A 19,412-nucleotide genomic window follows, 5' to 3' on the forward strand; every position below is an offset into this window, starting at 1 on the left:
GCACAAGGGTTCTACAGAGAAACTCTCCATCAAGTGGCAAAAAACACTGACATTTGATCTCATAGCTAAAACTCTGTTTACAGACCAAACAATAAAATATGTGGGCCTGAGAGCTCCAGTTAATCTGTGACTATCTGTGATGTAGATTAAGCTGAAGAAGGTTTGATCCGAGCACCACGAGGACCCGTTGGATGTGTGCAGACTCCTCACCAGATCAAGTTGTCATTGGATGTTGTCCACAGATTGTGTTTGCAGTTGAATCATCTCTCTTCGCACAGTTTTTGATGGGCTGTGTTTCTTTTTCACTCCACAAGAACCCTGCTTTTCTCAAGCTAGCAATATTTGCCTGCTGAGTGTGCTCAGACCCTGTTGGATCACTTCTCACTTTTTAAGTAGTTTTTACTCAGAAATGTGATATTCAAGGGCAAATGACTATCCAAGCAGTGAAAAAATGAAAATATCCAGATGTGAGCTGCAGTTAGTTCAGTTGCAGTTTGAGTTTCTGTCGTTACATCAAAGGTGAATTCATATACGGTAATAATCAAAGCCTGGAGGGGCAGGGAGGCTAACACAGAGCACAACTGCAAGGAACTAATGGCTCTTTACTGCCAAAGGCTATCTCTAATGACACAGATTCCTCCATGGCCCTTGAACCTTCACGGGCTCTTTATGCCTTCTACTGTCCCCGTCCTCCCAGAACACCCCCTGCTTGAAAATAAAATCCCAAAACGCCAAAGCAGTAGTCAAGAGATGTGGAGATATGTTACAAAATGCCTGCTGATACTAAAATGAATTGAGGCTGTAACTCCTATTTTCATTTTTCTTTTCTTTATATCTCCACAGGAAAGATGAAAAGGAATATGCACTGAAACAAATAGAAGGCACTGGAATATCTATGTCCGCCTGCAGGGAAATTGCTGTAAGTACTACCTTCAGTCACCAAGGTCTTACACAGTCATTATATTCAGTAATATTACCATTTTGGAAGACTTCAGTCATTACAGAGTCATGCTGTGCAGTCAAACATCATTTAAACTTTAGAATTCAAGCACATAAGAATGTGGACGTAGCTGATGTGTGTTGGGTTTATCCAGTGGGTACAAAGACAGCCATGAATGTAAAACACGTAGATAACTCATTCTTTATACTGAATCTTCCACTCAGTGGAATATAGATACATTTTTATATCAGACAGTGTGATGATGTAAGAACTTAAAGGGGATTAAAAAAAGGAAACATTAAGAAATGATTAATTCATTTCTAAACAAGGCCAGTTTCAAAATGAAAATCCTTTGATTAAAATTGCTCTTAAATTTGATGAATGATTTGTTGTCATGTGTTTGTTCATTGCACAGCAGTGTAGAAAGGAAGTAAAAAGTCCTTTTCTCCATTAACAATTCACTCATGGTGCTGCTGAGCTGCGTGATAGACAGACAGCTACAGCTTTACACTTAATGTCTATTTATAGTGTTTTAAACTCAATATCCTGCTTTCAGTTCATGGGTGCCACTTGTACAGTTAAAGCTCACGCAGCAGGATGATGAGGAGCTTTTTCTCTGGATTCTCTGAACATCATGTACGTTTAAATTACAATAAACTGGTTATATAAACATCACTGCAGTTTAATTTGTTGTATTTGAGACTGAGTGAAGTAACACACCATGTGACATTTAACTATAAGTCAAGTTTTAAACTCATCCCTTAGACTGATGAGCATCTGATTGTTATGTAAGGTCAGAGGTCTGGATATATGTAGGATTACACCACAAATGTCACATCTTTAGTGAGTTGACTGGCACCAAACCGAGGCAGACACAGCTCACACAGTTTGACTGTGTTTATTTCTGACTCACACATGTTCTTACAGTTAAACTTATACAGGTTGTAGAAAGGTTGTGCACTGGATGAAAATGTAAATGAGACATAGAAGTTAACAGAAAATTCTCCAATGAAATGTGTTACAACCATGATGCAAGACTCAACCTCTAATTTAGAGGTCAGGTTGGTTTTAGCCTTTGCCAGACTCTTCGCCTGGAACCTGTCCACCTGCCTGTGCTCGGCTGGACTTTGTTCAGGGACGTGCGGGGTGGGAACGGTACTGTCAGGGTTTGCGAATTTTACGACTTTGGATTTGTTTTCCTTGTCTTGCTTTTTCTGTGTTTTGTTTGATTCTGTTTTATTGTTTGTGTTCTTAGTGTTTTGAGTTATTGGTTTGGATTAGGATTTATTCTCTGTTTGTAGTAGTCTATTCTTGATTTGCCTTGTTGTTTTCAGTCCCTCTCATGGTTTGTCTTTGTTGTTATTCTTGCTTTTGTCTGTACTCAGTTGTACTTGTGCCCTGGTCTCCGTTTAGTTTCTAGTTTACGCTGTTTTACATCCTCAGTTCCGCTGTTTGTTCCTCAGCTTTACACCCACCTGTTGATAAATCAGTCTCACTCATCAGCTCCCTACAGTATTTATGCTCCTTGGTTTGTCTCAGTCATTGTCGGATCCTCGCTCTTGCTGTCTTCTTGGTTGTTCTCTATGGCTCTGTTCATCACTTGTCTGTTTTCGCCATCCGGTTTATTATGTATTTAGTTTTTGTTTTCACTGTTTAGTTTATGGTTTTCTGGCTCTGTCGTGTTTTTTGTTTCATCCATTCATTCTATCCATCCATCCATTTTCGTCCGCTTATCTGAGGTCGGGTCGCGGAGGCAACAGGTTCAGGAGAGAAACCTAGACATCCCTCTCCCCAGCAATACTCTCCAGCTCCTCCTGGGGGATCCCACGGCGTTCCCAGGCCAGAAGGGACATACAGTATAATCCCTCCAACGAGTCCTGGGTCTGCCCCAGGGCCTCCTCCCAGTGGGACGTGCCTCCAAACCTCCCAAGGGAGGCGACCAGGTGGTATCCTAACCAGATGCCCAAACCGCCTCAGCTGACTCCTTTCGATTTTTGTTTCAGTTTTTAGATAAAACTCCAGTTTAGATTCCATGAGTCCCCAGTTTGCTGTCTGCATTTGGGTTCTCTTCTCTCCACCACCACCAAACTGTAGCAGAAGGATCTAACCAGACATAGACCCAGTGGATCCGCTTTCATAGGAGGCTTTCAAGTAATGCAGTGGCTGTGAAAGCTTTTTATGACTGTGTGGATAGACCCTCTGGACCATGGACAAGACTGAGGGTGGCAGACGAGTGAGACCATGGCTCCTCTTCTCTGGATGTGGCAGAGGTGGAGGAGGAAGCTAGGGCGAAGCACAGCGCAGCTTTTGCGGAGATACGCAATGTAGAGCCTGCTAGAATGTCCTTCCTGTTCTGCTCATCAGTCTCCTTGTTGCCTGGCTCTCCCGAGTCCTTGCTTTCTGGCTCTCCTGTTTATGTGCTGTCTGGTGTGGCATTTTCCATGGAGATCCAGTTAAACACCCCTCTTTCTGCTTCCAAGGGGTCAATCGTGACACTTCCCTCAAACTACCATATAATTAAAGACGCTCCAGAAGGAGGCGGGTTTCCCAAAAGCTTTCCCTCACATCTTCATCAGAATCACAGCACCTGTCTTCTTTATAACCACAGCCAAAGGCTAGTACAGGTTAAGAGATGGTCACTCTCTTTGAGTATTTCCACCGGCAGGCTGCCAGGATAGACCGGGACCAGCTCCTGCTGAGATGTGAGGAGCAGTCTTCTGGAAGATACTCCAGAGGGAGGCGAGGCTCCAAGACTTTCCTTCTTACCTCTGCACCATTCGAGCCAGCGCCCACATCTGAGCCACATCCAGAGCCCACGTCCGAGCTAGACCCAGCGTCCACAACCAAGCCAGAACCAGCATCCATGCCATAGCCACAGTCTTCGCCAGAGCCCCAGTCTGCGCTCCTGTCAGACCCAGGTAAATGTCACACCTCCAGTTTGTGCCCCCCAAGGGCTTCAGCCAGACGCTCCTCCACTTCTTGCACCAGTTTCAGCACTGACCTCTCTACCTTAGGTCCAGCACCAGTAACTTCTCCTGTGCCATAGACTTCTCCTGCACCACAGACTTCTCGAGGGGCCCATACTTCTCCTGGGGTACAGACTTGTCCAAGGCACAGCCTTCTCCAGTTCCTGGTCCAGGCCCTGTTTCGCCAGCTCCCAAGTTTTTTCCACAGCTGCTGGCTCAACCAGCTCCTGTGCCTTTGCCAGTTTTTGTCCACCTGGCCGACTGCTTTGCCATTCACCTGGCTGTTCACCTGTGAGGTCCCTGCTTCTTCATCGCTGGACATCCGATCGACCGCAGGTTATCCACCAGAGAGGTCCCTGCTCATTCATTGCTACATGCCTGACAGTCCGCCAGGTTGTCTGCTTCTTCGTCGTGGGACATCTGGTTGCCCATCTGGCCGTCCTCCAGAGAGATCCTTGCTCCTTCGTCTCCAGACATCCTGCCTGCCCATTTACCAGTCTTCGCCTGTTCCTCCGGCCTTCTGCCTGGCCCCAGAGGCGTCTCTGTTTTGCTGGTTCCTTCGCCTTTCTGCCTCCTTTCACCAGTTCCCAAGCCTTCGCAAGAGTCTTCGCTTCAGTCTCAGCTTTTTGTTTTTTTATTTTGTTTTTATTTTCACTGTTTAGTTTATGATTTTCTGGCTCTGGCATGTTTTTGGTTTGAGTTTTTGAATAAACCTTCAGTTTAGTTTCCACAAGCCTCTAGTTTCCTGTCTACAGTTGTGTCCTCTTCTCTCCAAATCGTAACAATAGCAGCATAGTGAACAAGTCATGAGTAAAGTAAAGAATGTATTCAAGTTTGCCCCTGTAGTGGCTCTCTGGCTCAAATGGGCCTGTTCACTCTGAATATGCTCCAAAGTTCCATTTTTTTTGGAAGCCTTTCCCAACTGGGCAGGATGTGGGGTACACCCTGGACAGATCACCAGTCTATCACAGGGTCAACACAGAGACAAACCACACAAACAACCATGCAAACTTACATTCACCCTTAGGGTCCATTTAGAATCACCAGTTAACCTGACATACATGTTTTTGGTCTGTGTTAGGAGAACTCATGCATACAGGGGAGAACATGCAGACTTCACACAGAAAGAACACAGCTGAGATTAGAACCAGGAATCTTCCTGTGGTCAGGCAACAGTGCTAACCACCACGCCACCATACGGCCCAAAAAATGTAGGAAACAGTCAAATGTAAGTGTATGTTAATACAGCTGAAATCCTGTTTCTTTTGTCAAACAGCTAAACACATCAGAAACTGGGACTGAAAATCAGCCTGTTAGCCTACTGCGTGTCAGCTGGCGATCACATAACCCATGGAATATAATGTACACAAACTGATGACACACAAACAGCTGAGCTGTATGTCTATGTGAGTGTCAGTAAAACCTATCAACTAAAGATTTCTCCAACAGTAAGTTTATGTCAGTTGTTCCAGTTTAAAGTGATCAGATTGAAGCTGTAATGGTTCACATCAGTTGACCTGTACTTACAGTGCATGATTCCAATACTGATAAGGACTGACCAGGGATTGACTTATTTTGGGGTCCGATTTCATGCCTGCCCAGCGGTCTCTTCCTCTGGTTCTGACTGTAATAAGGAGGGGAGTGAGCCACACCCTTGGAAACATAAGTTGTTGATGCTTCACATTATTTGACGCTTAGTCTGTGTCACTCCTCCACATAAAGAATTGTCTCGTTTATTCACGGCTGACATACTTTGATTTTTGAGCTTTGAAAAAGTTAACCCTTTTATAAAAGCTCTGCTGATGATGGCCTGTTTCTGCTGCAGGAAATCTAAAGATGTTGCTTAATATCATGGCATTAAAATAACTATTTTCAAGATTAATGGCACAGCCCCACTCTCAGGTCAAAGCATTCCTGCGTTGTTGATGAACAACAAATACTTACAGTTCTTAGCCATTCCCCACTCCACCACCTTGGGTAATATTGGATAAAGAGGCCCAGAGCCATGTTTTAGCACTTAGAAAGATGAAGTGAAAATATGAAATTAGGAGAAAATGATCTGTTGAAGTCTGGCTTGATCAGGGGAATTTGCCCGCTGAAAATGATCTGTATATTTTGCCTTCATGCAAAGTTATTTTCAAAGGTTAAATGGTTATGCACAATGTGAGCTAAAAGCAAGACGGAATCATTTGAAGGGAAACCAGACACATAAAAAAGTGTTGAGTTTGTTCAGTGTGATTACAGCAGATGTTGGTTGTGCATTTGAGCAGCTGAACCTGTGATTTAAAGATCCAAAACAAATCAGTGATCAGTGTCAGCTGATGTGTTGCTGCAGATCACCTCTTACAGAGATGATTATGCCAGAATGTGAAAATAAAGAAGAGTGATTATGGAGATAACTTGAAATATGACAGACAAGGTATACAAGTTTTAATAATGTTACTTGTGACAGGTTTAGTTGGCAGTCCATTCAACTATTTTAATGAAATGCTGATTTTTCAAACTCAGCGCATGTGTAGGTCTCAATGAAATGTATTTGGTCATGTACTGTCTTCCTAATCCTTGCTGAAAGAACTTTACTGTAACATGATGTTTTTCCTCATACACGTTGAACTCAGCCTGATTGATCGTCTGCTCACACATCAGCCCAATATTTCCTCTTTTCTCAGCTCACCTCTTCCTCTGTCAAACCAGACTTTAATGTTCCAAGGTCTCAAACAGACTAAATAGTAGTCCCTTGGCTCTACACAACACCAAAGCTTGCATAAACACTGAAATGACTCCACCTGCCATGCCATGCTCTGCACTGTGACTTTGTGTGGTTAAGCAGGGGTCTGGTTTGATCTCCTCATAAAAAGTTCTCCAGGGAGGAGGGAGCCACTGCTATGGCACCCGCAGTGTGCCAACTGAGTGAGCAATCTATAAATAGGTGCAACTGGTCAAGACCTCTTTTAGTTGTTGCTCAAAGCTCCTGCTGCACGCACCTAATTCAAAGTAAAAGGAGGCAGGGTTATTTCACAGCAGTGCTAGTTTTACTCTGAAAACAGCTTTGTTTTTTAAGTTGTGATGACCACGTCTTTATGCCTGTCATCTTATTTTATTTTACTCATGACTAAAGTTGTCAAATGACTTGAATTGATCTGGATTGTCTTTCATGGCAAACATCAGGCTTCACACTGAATGTTTTCAAAGCTGCATGCAGACATGACTCTGTGTACCTCCATTTTTCACATACATGGATGGAAGGAATGCAGGCAGGAATCACTTCCGCTTTCATTGTTTTTTATCAGATCAAGCCTCACCTCACTTGTCTCCTGAACATTACAAGCTTAAAAAAGCTTCTAGACTTTCTTGGCTGAACAAAGGAGCCTTTGTGTCTCCCAAACGGCCTCCACGCTTCATTTAGCAAACTTTGCAGTTGTGCAGCTGGCATGCCACATGCAGTGAAGCTGAGTCTGGAAGGGTGGACAGAGGCTGGTTTGGCTGCAGGGTTTTTTTTGCAGCAAAACTGCTCTTTTTTCCATGCTGATGTAACCCTTTAGGATAGAAAGATTGAGCATGAAAGCAAAAATGTACACATCACCCATTTGTTCAGATTAGTTTACTGACACTTATCCTCTTCAGTGTGCTTTCCACGTAGTTACATGAAGCCTGGCGTCACACATCAGTGTCATGTTTCAGCTTTGTAGACACTTACAGTCAATGAGAGAATCAACTGTTGATTGCCAGCTTGAAAAGGAGAATTCAGTCTTAAGAGGTGCACACAATAACAGCCCATAATCAGGAAAAAGTACTGCACATTTCTAGAAACCAAGGAAAAGTTTGTATAATGACAATACCTCTTAGCTGACAAAGTCTGATGTCCCTTCCTCTATGCCACACAGGGAAACTTTTAATGGAGTGTGGGCTTTGATAGGCTCCATTTCATACAAAACTGTCGTGCGGGGTGGTGGGTAGGACATGGACTAATATGACTAAAAAAAAGTTGCCGACCGCAGCTTTAACTGTGGGACAAAAAACATAAACATGGCTATGACTAACAAAAACAAAAGACTTGGCATGATACATGAAAAAAAGACCTTAACTTAGGGTCGTGGCTTCATGGCATGAGGGGTGAAAATTAGGTAATCAAGGTAAAGATCTGACAAAAGGACAGGGGAGCCTGGAAACTAAATAGGGAACTGGGTGATTGTGAATGAGTGCAGCTGGGGACAAAGAACAGGTGAAGTGAGTGATACTAATGAGCTGGTATGTGAAGTGAGGGGAAAAGCAAATGGCAAAACACAGGGCTCTCAAGTTTTCAAGTTTGCTTGGAGTGAGATTCGGGCGGGGCAGGGGCCGGGCCATGTGCGTGGGGGGGTTTCTTTCGGGTATTTTTTTTGGGGGGGGTCCCTTGCAGTATCCCATCGCCATAAACTAGCTACTTAAAGAACAAAGAAATTGTTTTATTTATACCAAAATCACAAATCTTCACTTTTACACTAAATTCTGCTATATTTTAAAATAAATTGTTTTAGGTATGCAAAGTCTTAACAAACAAAAAAAACAGACAAATTAAATTAAGAAAAACAAACATAACCCCAAATGGGCCCCTTGAGCAGTCCCTCTCTGTGTGTGTTTGTTTATGAGTGTTGTTGTAAGTGTTTGTGGCAGATTTTGATGCTTGATGACTGATATTGGGGGCTCCCATTTAAAGCACTGTGGCTCAATGTCAGCCATTTTCACAGTCATGATGGATGACAGAGTTCCATTCAGAAACAAAGTGTTCCTGGTCTTGGTTTTATTGAGCCCCACCATGGAAAAAACCCTCTCTGCATCAGCATTTCAGTGTGGCAGAACTAATACCAGTTTGGCAATTGTAGATCGCCTTATTGGGAATCTGTTCATACCAGTCACCTTTGAAAAAAATTAACCACGGAAGCCTAATTACACTCCTACATATTTTTCATTTTTCATTAAGTTGCTCATGTCAAAGGGTGTGTGCTGAATATTTAGGTCTACTACTCCAACGAACACTTTAATCGGCAGGTATTGGTCTTTTACAAGGAGTAGGAAAACTATAGTAACTAATAAAAGATTAAAATAAATGAAGATATGACCTGCTGATGATCCTGACGGTTCTCTTCCACCTCCAGCTCGTCTACAACTTCTGCACGCATTCAGAGCATAATAGGCTATGTCCGCTGTGCATTCATGGGACGCGTGCTTGCAGCTGAAAGCTATTTCACACCCGGCAACAAGAAATTCTGTTTTCTGATTGGCTGAGAAATTCTATTTTGTGATTTGCCGATGGGTTGCTAAATCAAGACAGCTGTACCAGAGCTATAGTTCTGAGCTGTACAAGCGCACAGTAACCTGCCATTGACTCGTTTATAATATCGGCCATTAGAATTTCTGTGCGACGAAGTTGATCATTTCTCAGCGTGAGAAATGGCATGTGTGGCGTGTGAGCGTGTGAACTTGTTGAAATGCGTGTGTCTCACGCTCATTGCGTGAGACTTGAGAGCCCTGCAAAACATGAACTCAAGAACCAAAACATAACCTAAAACATGATAAAACATAACTAAAAACATGGGGGAAATCCCATGGGCGTGACACAAAACAATTTTTCTAAACTTAATGGGTAGTTCCATCATCTAAACTAAAACAAAAAAAACACTTCCTGAACGTTTATTAAAATCTGTAAAGCTTTACTTTATCTAGTTCTCAAACAACAGTAATATTTAAGAGCTAGCAGCATCGCTAATTAATCCTGTTGTTTATGTTAAGCTAAGAACCATGATGCTAAGAACCTTTTCATTATGCATGAGTTTACTGCTCAGACAAGTCTGACATATTCTTGCCTCTCTGGGACAGTTTGAATACTTGCACCTGTCCCTTATCATTCAACTCAAACTCAAAATTTGCCCATATTTACCCATATTTTTCCCAGACCAAAGCCAACCCGCTCAACAATCTAATTCTTACAATTGGGTTTTGAACTCAGTCTGTCAGCAAGTTGCTTCTGTGTAAATTTCTCATTCAAAAGTGCCTACATTTTTTGTATCTTTGTGAAGAGACACTTCCAGCAAATGCAGGAAGCAGCATTCTGTCTTTTTATGTGCGTTATCTTATGGATGCCTGATGACATCAGGCTAGTTTTCATCAGGAATGTCAATTAAAAAGTAGCCTTTTAGTTAATTTGGGTATATTTAGTTTATATTGAACTTGTTTAAATGATGATAAATGTATATTTTTACATTTCATAGATAAATTGTTGATATTTAGCTTACAATAAGTAATTGTATTAAAGCCACTATTAGTACTATTAGCACTATTAATACTTATCCAGAAGCTTATTGGACATTATAAAGTTGCAGCAATTTATATTACTGGCAGTATTATGAGGTAAAAAGTAGACAATAGTATACAAATTATTTTGGAAACATTTGAAAAAGTGTAAATATGTTATTTCATGAGGTCAGCACAATGCAGCCAGTCTGAATTTTTTAAGAAACGGTTGAAGTAATGATGCAGAAATTCTTTACTGTTGCCTCTGTTTCAGTGGTGCACTTTGCCTGTGGCAGCCTATTACATTAGCTCCAAATTATCATATCACCAGTTACTCTCAGACAAGTGGATAGTGTACAATCTATTTTAACAATTTTGATATTTTGTTTTTATTTTTTGCTTGTGTTCTTTTTTTGCTTTGTAGAGCACCATGAGTTGCATTTTGATTTGCTGGATGCATAAAGATTGATATTTTGGGTGGTGAGCAGAAATCTACTCAGGCAATGGTCAAAAACTTCAGGGACCAGATGCTTGAAACATTGTGTAACCACAAAAAACACACGTCTTTTCCCACACACAAACTTGTATTTATAAAGGAAAAATGTGCAGTGGGAATGCATTGTGTGGTGGTGTAGTGGTTAACACTGTCGCCTCATAGCAAGAGGGTTCCAGGTTCCATCCACACAGGAGTTTGCATGTTCTCCCCGGGTTCTCTCCAGGTACTTCCTCCCACCGTCCAAAAACATACATGTTAGGTTAATTGGTGTCTCTAAATTGTACCTAGGACCCGACCATTGGATTAAGTGGGTATAGAAAATGGATGGATGGATGGATGGGAATTGCCACTTCACTCCTTTTTTAAATCATGTATACACATGTTTTTAAAGCCTGCTATGATGAAGCAGAAATTTAAAAAAAAAGTGACAGAATCAAACATAAAACATTTTACCAAATAGTATGGTAGTGTTTTTTCTGATTTGGTTTCTGATTAATCATTCTTATCATATACTCTTTAAGTGTGAATGCTGACTGGCCAGATTTACAGCAAGAGGTTTATTATGGCAACATTTTGTTTATCCAAGTGATGATATTGAATTTTTTTTCTAATCCTCCTCCACATGGAGGCATCTGCTGCAATAATGGTTCATCAGCATGGTTTGGGGGTTTTGAATGTGTTTTTTCTTGTTTACCTGTTACACCGTGTTGCTTCTTTTTTTATTGGCTATTGTGGCAGTGGAGGGCCTGCTGCATTCCCTCACTTAGCTTTAACATGGGCAACATATTACATAACTTGGCCCACTGAGGTTTCACAACCTTTAAATCCCTGTCACAGAAACAGTCTGTGTTTAGATAATGCTTCAGTGACTTAGGTAAATCCTCTGCTAACTAGTTGTTGGAGGTGATCTTTTCTGTGTAGGTTGCATACATTAGGGTGGAGCTTGTTGATGCAGGGGGTGTAGGTAGAATGAAAACAGGAATTTCCTAGTTTTGTTTTGCATCAGACAGAGAGGAAGCCACCTGTTGAGTTTAGTTTCTTACTTTGATAGCAACCTTGTAACTGCAGTATAGAGTGGTCTGAATATTGACAAGACACAGTATACAGTATTATTAATGATGTAGTATTCACAGGTTGAGACATGACATATCATTACCGCCTCATGTTTCAGCCTTAGAGAGCAGCAAACATTTGTCCAGCTTTAAAGGAAATGTTTGAGAATTATAAGTAAAGCTAGACGACTAGCTTTGCTGTTTTAGCAGCTATTGCTAGCAGTGCTGTAATCATGCTTTAGGTTTATGATGACAACGCTCATTAAAAAGCTGTTTAGAATCTGCTATGAGCCTCCTCACTCATGTTGCACAGCCTTGGATCAGATATATTATCTAGAACCACAAACTGAAGTGACACAAATCAGAATTCAGGATTACAGTTCTGTGTCCACACAGCCCTGAAAAAATCTGAAATGAGTATAATCAGCAGTTATGTTGATCAGTTTATCAGATTTGAAACACTTCAGCCTGTTAATGTGAATGTTGTCTAAGTAGAAGAGTCCAAATCAATATCTAATTCATCCAGCATATGTATGTATGTATGTATGTATGTATGAGTTCAAATTAGTCTGTTTTATCAGACAGATATTTGTCAACTGTTTGAAAGGCCACACATGAAGGCTGTAGCATGGTTGCTGCGATGGCTCGCGCGAGCGGTGTTGATGACGTCACAGTTTCGTGCCGGTCATTTATGGTGGTGCGAGTCGATGCGCCAGTAGTTGTACGTAGTACATAACACACTCTCCATTTCCCCTTTCTAAAAATGGGAAATACTATCCCGGTCGGCCACTTCACTGGCGTTATCCCACCCATCAATGCAACATTGAAAAGACATGTCAGCCATGACAGCCCCACGATGTCCAGAGCCTTCAGCATCTCGGAGCGGATCTCAACCACTCCAGGTGCCTTACCACCAGGAAGCTTTTTGATTACCAGCCAACTCTGCCAAGGTGATGGGCAAGTCTTCTCCCAAGTCCTCAGACTTATTACAGACTAATCTGGCCAGATTGAGGAGATCCTCAAAGTGCTGCTTCCACCCTCTAACGATATCCTCAGTTCAGGTCAGTAGTTCCTTACTCAGGCAAAGCACAGCTGTAGCTCAGGAGGAAGAGCAGTCGCCCACCAATCGGAAGGTCGGTGGTTCGACTTCGGCTTCCCCGGGCTACATGTCGAAGTGTCCTTGGGCAAGACACTGAACCCCACGTTGCCTACCCATAAATCCATCGGTTTATGAATGTGTGTGTGAATGATTAGAAAGCACGTAGTGTGTGTATAGGCATAGACGTGCTGTATGAGTGTGTGTGAATGGGTGAATGTGGCATGTAGTTAGTAGCGCTTTGAGTGGTCAGCTAGACTAGAAAAGCGCTATACAAGTACAGTCCATTTACCATTTACCATTTACAACCAGGGATCGACCTTGCTTTCTCTTTCCAAGCCGCCGAATGATTTGCCAAAACATCTTTGAGGCCAACCGAAGGTCCTTCTCCATGGTCTCACCGAATTCCTCCCATGTTCTAGCCTTAGCAGCCACCAACGCTGTAGTCCTTTTAGCCACTCGATACCTACCAGCTGTATCAGGTGACCTCTGGGACAACAAAGCCCGAAAGGCTTCCCTCTTCAGCTTGATGGTTTTCTTCACCACTGGCATCCACCAGCGGGTCCTCTGGAAGCCACATTCGCAATGGACGTCCTGAACATGATCGGTTCAGATTTCATGTCACCAACCTCCCCCGGTAGATGAGAAAAAAATCTCCTGGAAGCAGACAGAGGCCTCGTGCAGATATTCTCAGTTTACCCTCGCTACCCATTTGGGCTTACCAGGTCTGTCTCTGCCAACGGATCCAACTCACCACCAGGTGGTGATCAGTTGACAGTTCTGCCCCTCTCTTCACCTGAGTGTTCAAGACATAAGGCCACCATGCTGATGATCTTCGACCTTTGGCCTAAGATGACCTGGTAACAGGTACACTTATAAACCACCTTGTGCTCAAATTTTGTGTTTATAATGGACAGTCCATGACTAGCACAGAGGTCCAAAAACAAAACACAGCTCGGGTTCAGATCAGGGAGGCCGTTCCTCCCCATCACTCCTATCCAAGTCACTTCATCATTGCCCACAATGTCCTTAAAATTAAATGTCTGTCAGTGTTTTTTTAACATTAACATGGAGGTACCTCCACCCAACTGCTGCTGTATCACATCTGTTCCCTTCATTATTGTAAGTTTAGCCTTCATAAATTGAAACATTGTCCATGTGTTTTGTTATTCCCATGACATGAGTCTTGTTTTCCTTGCTGTGTCACAATGGCTTTTGTTTTGCGAAATGTCCTTTCCCCATAATTTTTCCCTATTTCCCCTCCAACACAGCAGCACATGGCTGGCTTATATGACTAAAGGATGTTATTTTGTTTGTGAGCTTTTGTATTTGTCAAGATAAGTGCACAATCACTCCTGAGATAGTGATGATCTACTCCTAGAAAATTACACAGTAGTAAATTGGCCTTGCCTTTCACCTTAAAGAGACAGCTATAAAAAATCTGAGGCTTCATCTTTACTGATTCATCCTCCATGTTTATTCTGGCCCACATCGGCCATTTTTCCTAAGCATGCTGATCAGTGTATAAGTAGGGACATATTTTAGTTGTATTTGTAGAGGGCGTAGAAATAAACAACACATGGTTGCTCGGGAACAAGGTTGGTGTTTTGCTATCAGTCAAAAGCAGGAGTTTCCATTCAGACTCTTCTAACAAACGTACAGCAGAGTGTTTTTGCAGAGCTGTTTTAGTTAAAGGGATAGTTCGCCTCTTTTGACATGAAGCTGTATGGCATCCCATATTAGCAATATCATTTATGAACATCTTCTTACCCCCTGCTGCTTCCTGTGAGCCGAGTTCCAGCCTCGTTTTGGTGTTGATGAAGGTAGTCCGGCTAGTTGGCTGGGGCCACAAAAATAAAGCGTTTTGCTTCTCAGAACAATATGCGTTCAAAAGAGTAATACATTTGCATCACAAAATCGTTCTCCAGGAAAAAGTCAGACCTCACAATCTCTTGGCCCTATTTTCTCTCCCTTCGTATCACTGCCTGCTGACGCCTGCCGACAGCCGCGCCTATTACGGTGTTTACTGCTCGGAAGCAGCGGACTGCTCGGTCTGCACTTCGGTCTGCACGGTCTACACAGTGTGCAGTGATACGAAGGGAGAGAAAATAGCACCAAGCGAAGTGAGGTCTGACTTTTTCCTGGAGAACAATTTTGTGATGCAAATGTATTACTCTTTTGAACGCATATTGTTTTGACACCCCTCCAGCTGTCAGTTCACCAATCTTTGAGTTGCAAAAGTGGGAATCGAACCGCCAACCTTCCAGTTATTGGGCGACCCACTCTAGCCACGGCCGCGTAAATAGTGCATTGATATTAATTCTGCTCAATCCTGCACTATCACACTTGAAGGTTAAAGTTGATCACTTGATCCAGTTACCAGTATTTATGTTAAAGAACACCACATGGGTGCTGTTTCTGCTACAATGGTTATTCATTCTGAAAGCAAAGGGCTTTTACTGTTCCCTCTGCACACAGAGCTGCAGTGTTGAACCAGGCACAGAACATTCTGCAGTGGACTTTGCTGCTTACTAGCCACATGAGAAAGTTCATTAGTCTTTCATCAGGAGCAAGATGATAGCATCTTGTGGACTGTTTGTTCTCCAAAGGCTCTGTTAGTGTGGTGTTAGTGTGCCATGTGAGATACAAGGATATGAGCCTTGTTAAAATCCTGGTTTGTTGTAAAGAAACTGCTGTTGGGATTTACTGCGTTGTGATAAGGTAAAGGGGAAGTTCGTTTTTTTTTTTTTTTTTAAACCTGGACCTTATTTCTGGCATAAAATCCGTTCATCTACTCACTGATAACAGTTTGGTGAAAGTCGGCGTCCTTCGGAAGATATTTATATCACTGGAGATCGGCGTATACCCATATAACAGAGAGAACAGAGACAATACAGCCTCTGAATAAGGCATTATCTGTCTTTATTTCACCAATACTTTAAGACCAATGAATGAATGAATGAACGCGTACTATTGCACTGTTAGCTCAGAGCTGCTGTGTTGTTGTTATCCGGTGCTATCGGGGGGCTTATAGGGGGCTTTCTACACACGTGTCTACTGGGATGACGTCATCACGCCGTTGCAGCACAGCTTATTTACTCCGTGCTCTGTGACGGTCGCTAACTTCACACAGAGTTTGCTTCTGCTAGTTTTGTGCAACATGGCAGGATATTTATCAGATTCTGACGACGACTCTGAGTACGATGGACGTCCTAACCGGAGTGAAGGAGCTTTGCTGCGCGTCTTTATTTGACTGTGCTAGCTGCTGTGAAGAGGAGGAGGAAGCACTGGTAGCAGAGAATGGGTTGTAAACGTGGAAAATTTATTTTCAATTTTGACTACCAGAGGAAACCATCTGAATATACTAACTAATAGGAAATGTTTTTAAAAATATATATATTTTAGGGGAATTTTCAGCCATGATTGCATAGTATTAAACAGGAAAATGGGAAGACAGTGTGGACAACATGCAACGCAGGCCCCCGAGACAGCTGCAGCAAGGACTCAGCCTTTGGTATATTGGGAACATACTCAACTGATTTAAAAAGTGAGTCTAGGTGTGCTCCTGCCTTAGCTGTGAGTGTATCTTCAACAAAATTCTGATGGTCCTTATGCTCTGCGCTTTCAGGACCTGGACACACTGACCGTCCCCCGTGTTCGTACAGAGAGTGGGAAAATAGTATTTCAGTATTGTGCTTCTTCAGACTGGAACAGTTCACAAAACACCGTACTTCAAAAGCTTGTTTATTTGAATACATTTTTAATCGATATTGAAAGACCTGATGCAGTCACTAATCTGTTACTGTTTTAAATTCATTCTAATATTGGTGAGTTTCTTAGTTTGTTTTATGTCGTCTGTTTTTTATTGTAACTATGCTTTAACTGTGGTTGTCTCTTGTATTTGGGTTGTGTTGCTGCTCTTTCTTGGCCAGAGGTCCGTTTCATAAAGCAGGTTCAACCAACTCTGAGTCTATTCCTGAACTCTGAGTTGATCTACTCTGAGATAGAAAACCCTGAGTTTTCGGTTCCAGAAACGCTGATTTGAGTGAGTTTAGTCAACTCTGAGTAGGTTCACCTTGAGTTTAGCACGTGCACCACAACTATAAAAAGCCTCAATGGAGCCCCGATTCGACGAGTCACCATGGCAACGGGGAAGAGGCGGGCTACGTTTTTCACCAACCTCCAATTGGAAATCTTAATGCGCTCATACGGCGAGTTTCAACACGTTTTTGGAAATAAGTGCAACACTGCTGCAGCAACAAAAGCGTAAGTTTAAATGTAGTCCTTTGCAATCACAATAATATTACAGGGAAACTGCTTGAATGGTAGCCCATTCTTTTATTTCATTTAGGTGCAATCCTGCGGGGGAGAAGCGCACTTGGCAGCAGTTTAAGATGAAATATAAAAACATTGTTCAAACAGGTGAGACCTCAGCATGGAGGTACCTCATTCTGATCATGTTTTACACTGTAAAATAAATATTAAGTGGCTATTTGACTGTGCAGTTGTTTTATCCCCAACATAATGCTGTTTTCACACACATAAACTATGTCTTCTCAGCTAAATCATGTTCTGTTAAATAATTAAGCCTATTAAACTAACACAGACTTCTACTGAGCCAACAGAAAGAAGGCAGATGCCCGTAAAACGGGTGGTGCCCAGCACCGCCACCTCTAATGGAGGCAGAGGAGCTGGCCCTAAGCCAGAATATTGGAATTTATCTTTTTTTCTTTTGTCCCAACAAAATTCTGATGGTGCCGCTTAAAAAGATAATTGTCTGGAAATGCTAAAACATCTATGATGGTCTGATAACCATCTCCTGATGAATATTTAATTCTCTGCGCAGTAATGCTGCACCTTCATCCCCGGGATCGTTGTCAAAAGGACATGTTGGTGGAAAAAGTCGCCTCCTGCTGTGCCTGATGGACTTCTAGAAGTAGAAGAACTCGCTCTGCTGACTGAATGAATGAGGAAATCAAATGGCTGAAAGAGGGCGGAGACAGAGAGAAACTCCAGGTTCACTGAGTAAAACCTGGTCCCGACCAGGTTAGGTTCAGAGAGTCTGTTACTACGGTAACTGACCGAGAGCTTAAGTTACCTCTCTTTGTGAAACAGGCTAGAGTTACCCCTATTTCTCTGGGTTGAGTTACCTCCCTTTGTGAAACGGAAAACTCAGAGTTTCCCTCATTTCAGGGTTAATAAACTCAGAGTTTTCACTGAACCTGCTACGTGAAACGGACCTCTGGACTCCCTAGAAAAAGGGATCTGTGATATCCATGAGATCTTCCTCATTAAAGCTGTAGACTGCGTCCATAGTATTCTCATTTTGCTGGAGGGAATTTAGAATGATCTTCAACTGCAATACTGATGAAAAATGATATGAGTATATATAATCGTTTATTTGGAACTTTTGTTAACATGTTTACAAAGTGCTCTACAAAATGAATAAAGCCTGAAAGTCAATCTTCCAACACCCTCTGCACCGGAATCTTTTGTATATTGTATTATTTTGAATATCTCTCTTCTTCACATGTCAGATTCCCTTTTTTTCAATTTTAAGCAGATTTGAGAATGATATAGAAGCCTGCACTCATCACATTAATTACAAGAGCGGAGATAGTTGGGTTCAATATGTTTTTCTTATTGCATAATGTAATACAATAGGCTTTAATGTCCCGTTTTGTGCCCTGTCCATGGTCCTGAACTGTCAAAAATAATTACAAATTTGAAAGCCATTAACTTAGTCGTCTTATGACACTTATTTAGGATTTGGAATTCCTTAAAGGGATAGTTCGCCTTTTTTGACATGAAGCTGTATGACATCCCATATTAGCAATATCATTTATGAATATTGACTTACCCCCTGCTGCGTCCTGTGAGCCGAGTTCCAGCCTCGTTTTGGCGTCCACGGGTAGAAGCTAGTCCAGCTAGTTGGCTAGGGCTTGAAAAATAAAGCGTCTTGCTTCTCAAAAAAATATGCGTTCAAAAGAGTAATACATTTGCATCAAAAAATCGTTCTCGATGAAAAAGTCAGACCTCACATCGCTTGGCGCTATTTTTGCCTCCCTTGATATCAATGCGTCCAGCCACCTAGCGACAACCGCACCTGTTACGGTGTTTGCTGCTCAGAAGCAGGGGACTGCTCGGTCTGCACTTCGGTCTGCACAGTTTACATTGGATGCATTGATATCAAGGGAGGCAAAAATAGCGCCAAGCGATTGTGAGCTCTGACTTTTTCATCGAGAACGATTTTGTGATGCAAATGTATTACTCTTTTGAACGCATATTTTTTTGAGAAGCAAAACGCTTTATTTTTTAAACCCCAGCCAACTAGCCGGACTACCTTCATCAACACCAAAACTCAGCTGGGACTCCGCTCACAGGACGCAGCAGGGGGTAAGAAGATGTTCATAAATGATATTGCTAATATGGGATGTCATACAGCTTCATGTCAAAAGAGGCAAACTATCCCTTTAAATCCAATTTTATGGCCGTATCATCCAATTCCGAGTTGCCCATACCAGCTGTGATTGGGCAAGTGGTGGGATCCTGGATAGGTCACCAGTTCAACACTCACACCTACTGTCAGTTT

At 42.2% G+C, this 19,412-nt stretch overlaps 1 protein-coding gene across 2 annotated transcripts in view; it reads left to right on the forward strand.

The window, feature by feature from the left end:
* Window positions 1-19,412, forward strand: part of cdk19 (cyclin dependent kinase 19) — a 68,559-nt gene that overhangs the window by 3,831 nt on the left and 45,316 nt on the right. Inside the window, exon 2 of one of the 2 annotated variants that reach the window (XM_075458852.1) lies at window positions 844-919. In XM_075458852.1, the coding sequence (XP_075314967.1) occupies window positions 844-919 (76 nt within the window). Of the gene's footprint in view, window positions 1-843; window positions 920-19,412 lie in introns of those variants that run through there. The other variant, XM_075458853.1, reaches the window with a different exon arrangement.

This window comes from Odontesthes bonariensis, chromosome 24 (genome assembly GCF_027942865.1).
Source record: "Odontesthes bonariensis isolate fOdoBon6 chromosome 24, fOdoBon6.hap1, whole genome shotgun sequence".
In the NCBI taxonomy this organism is placed as follows: domain Eukaryota; kingdom Metazoa; phylum Chordata; class Actinopteri; order Atheriniformes; family Atherinopsidae; genus Odontesthes; species Odontesthes bonariensis.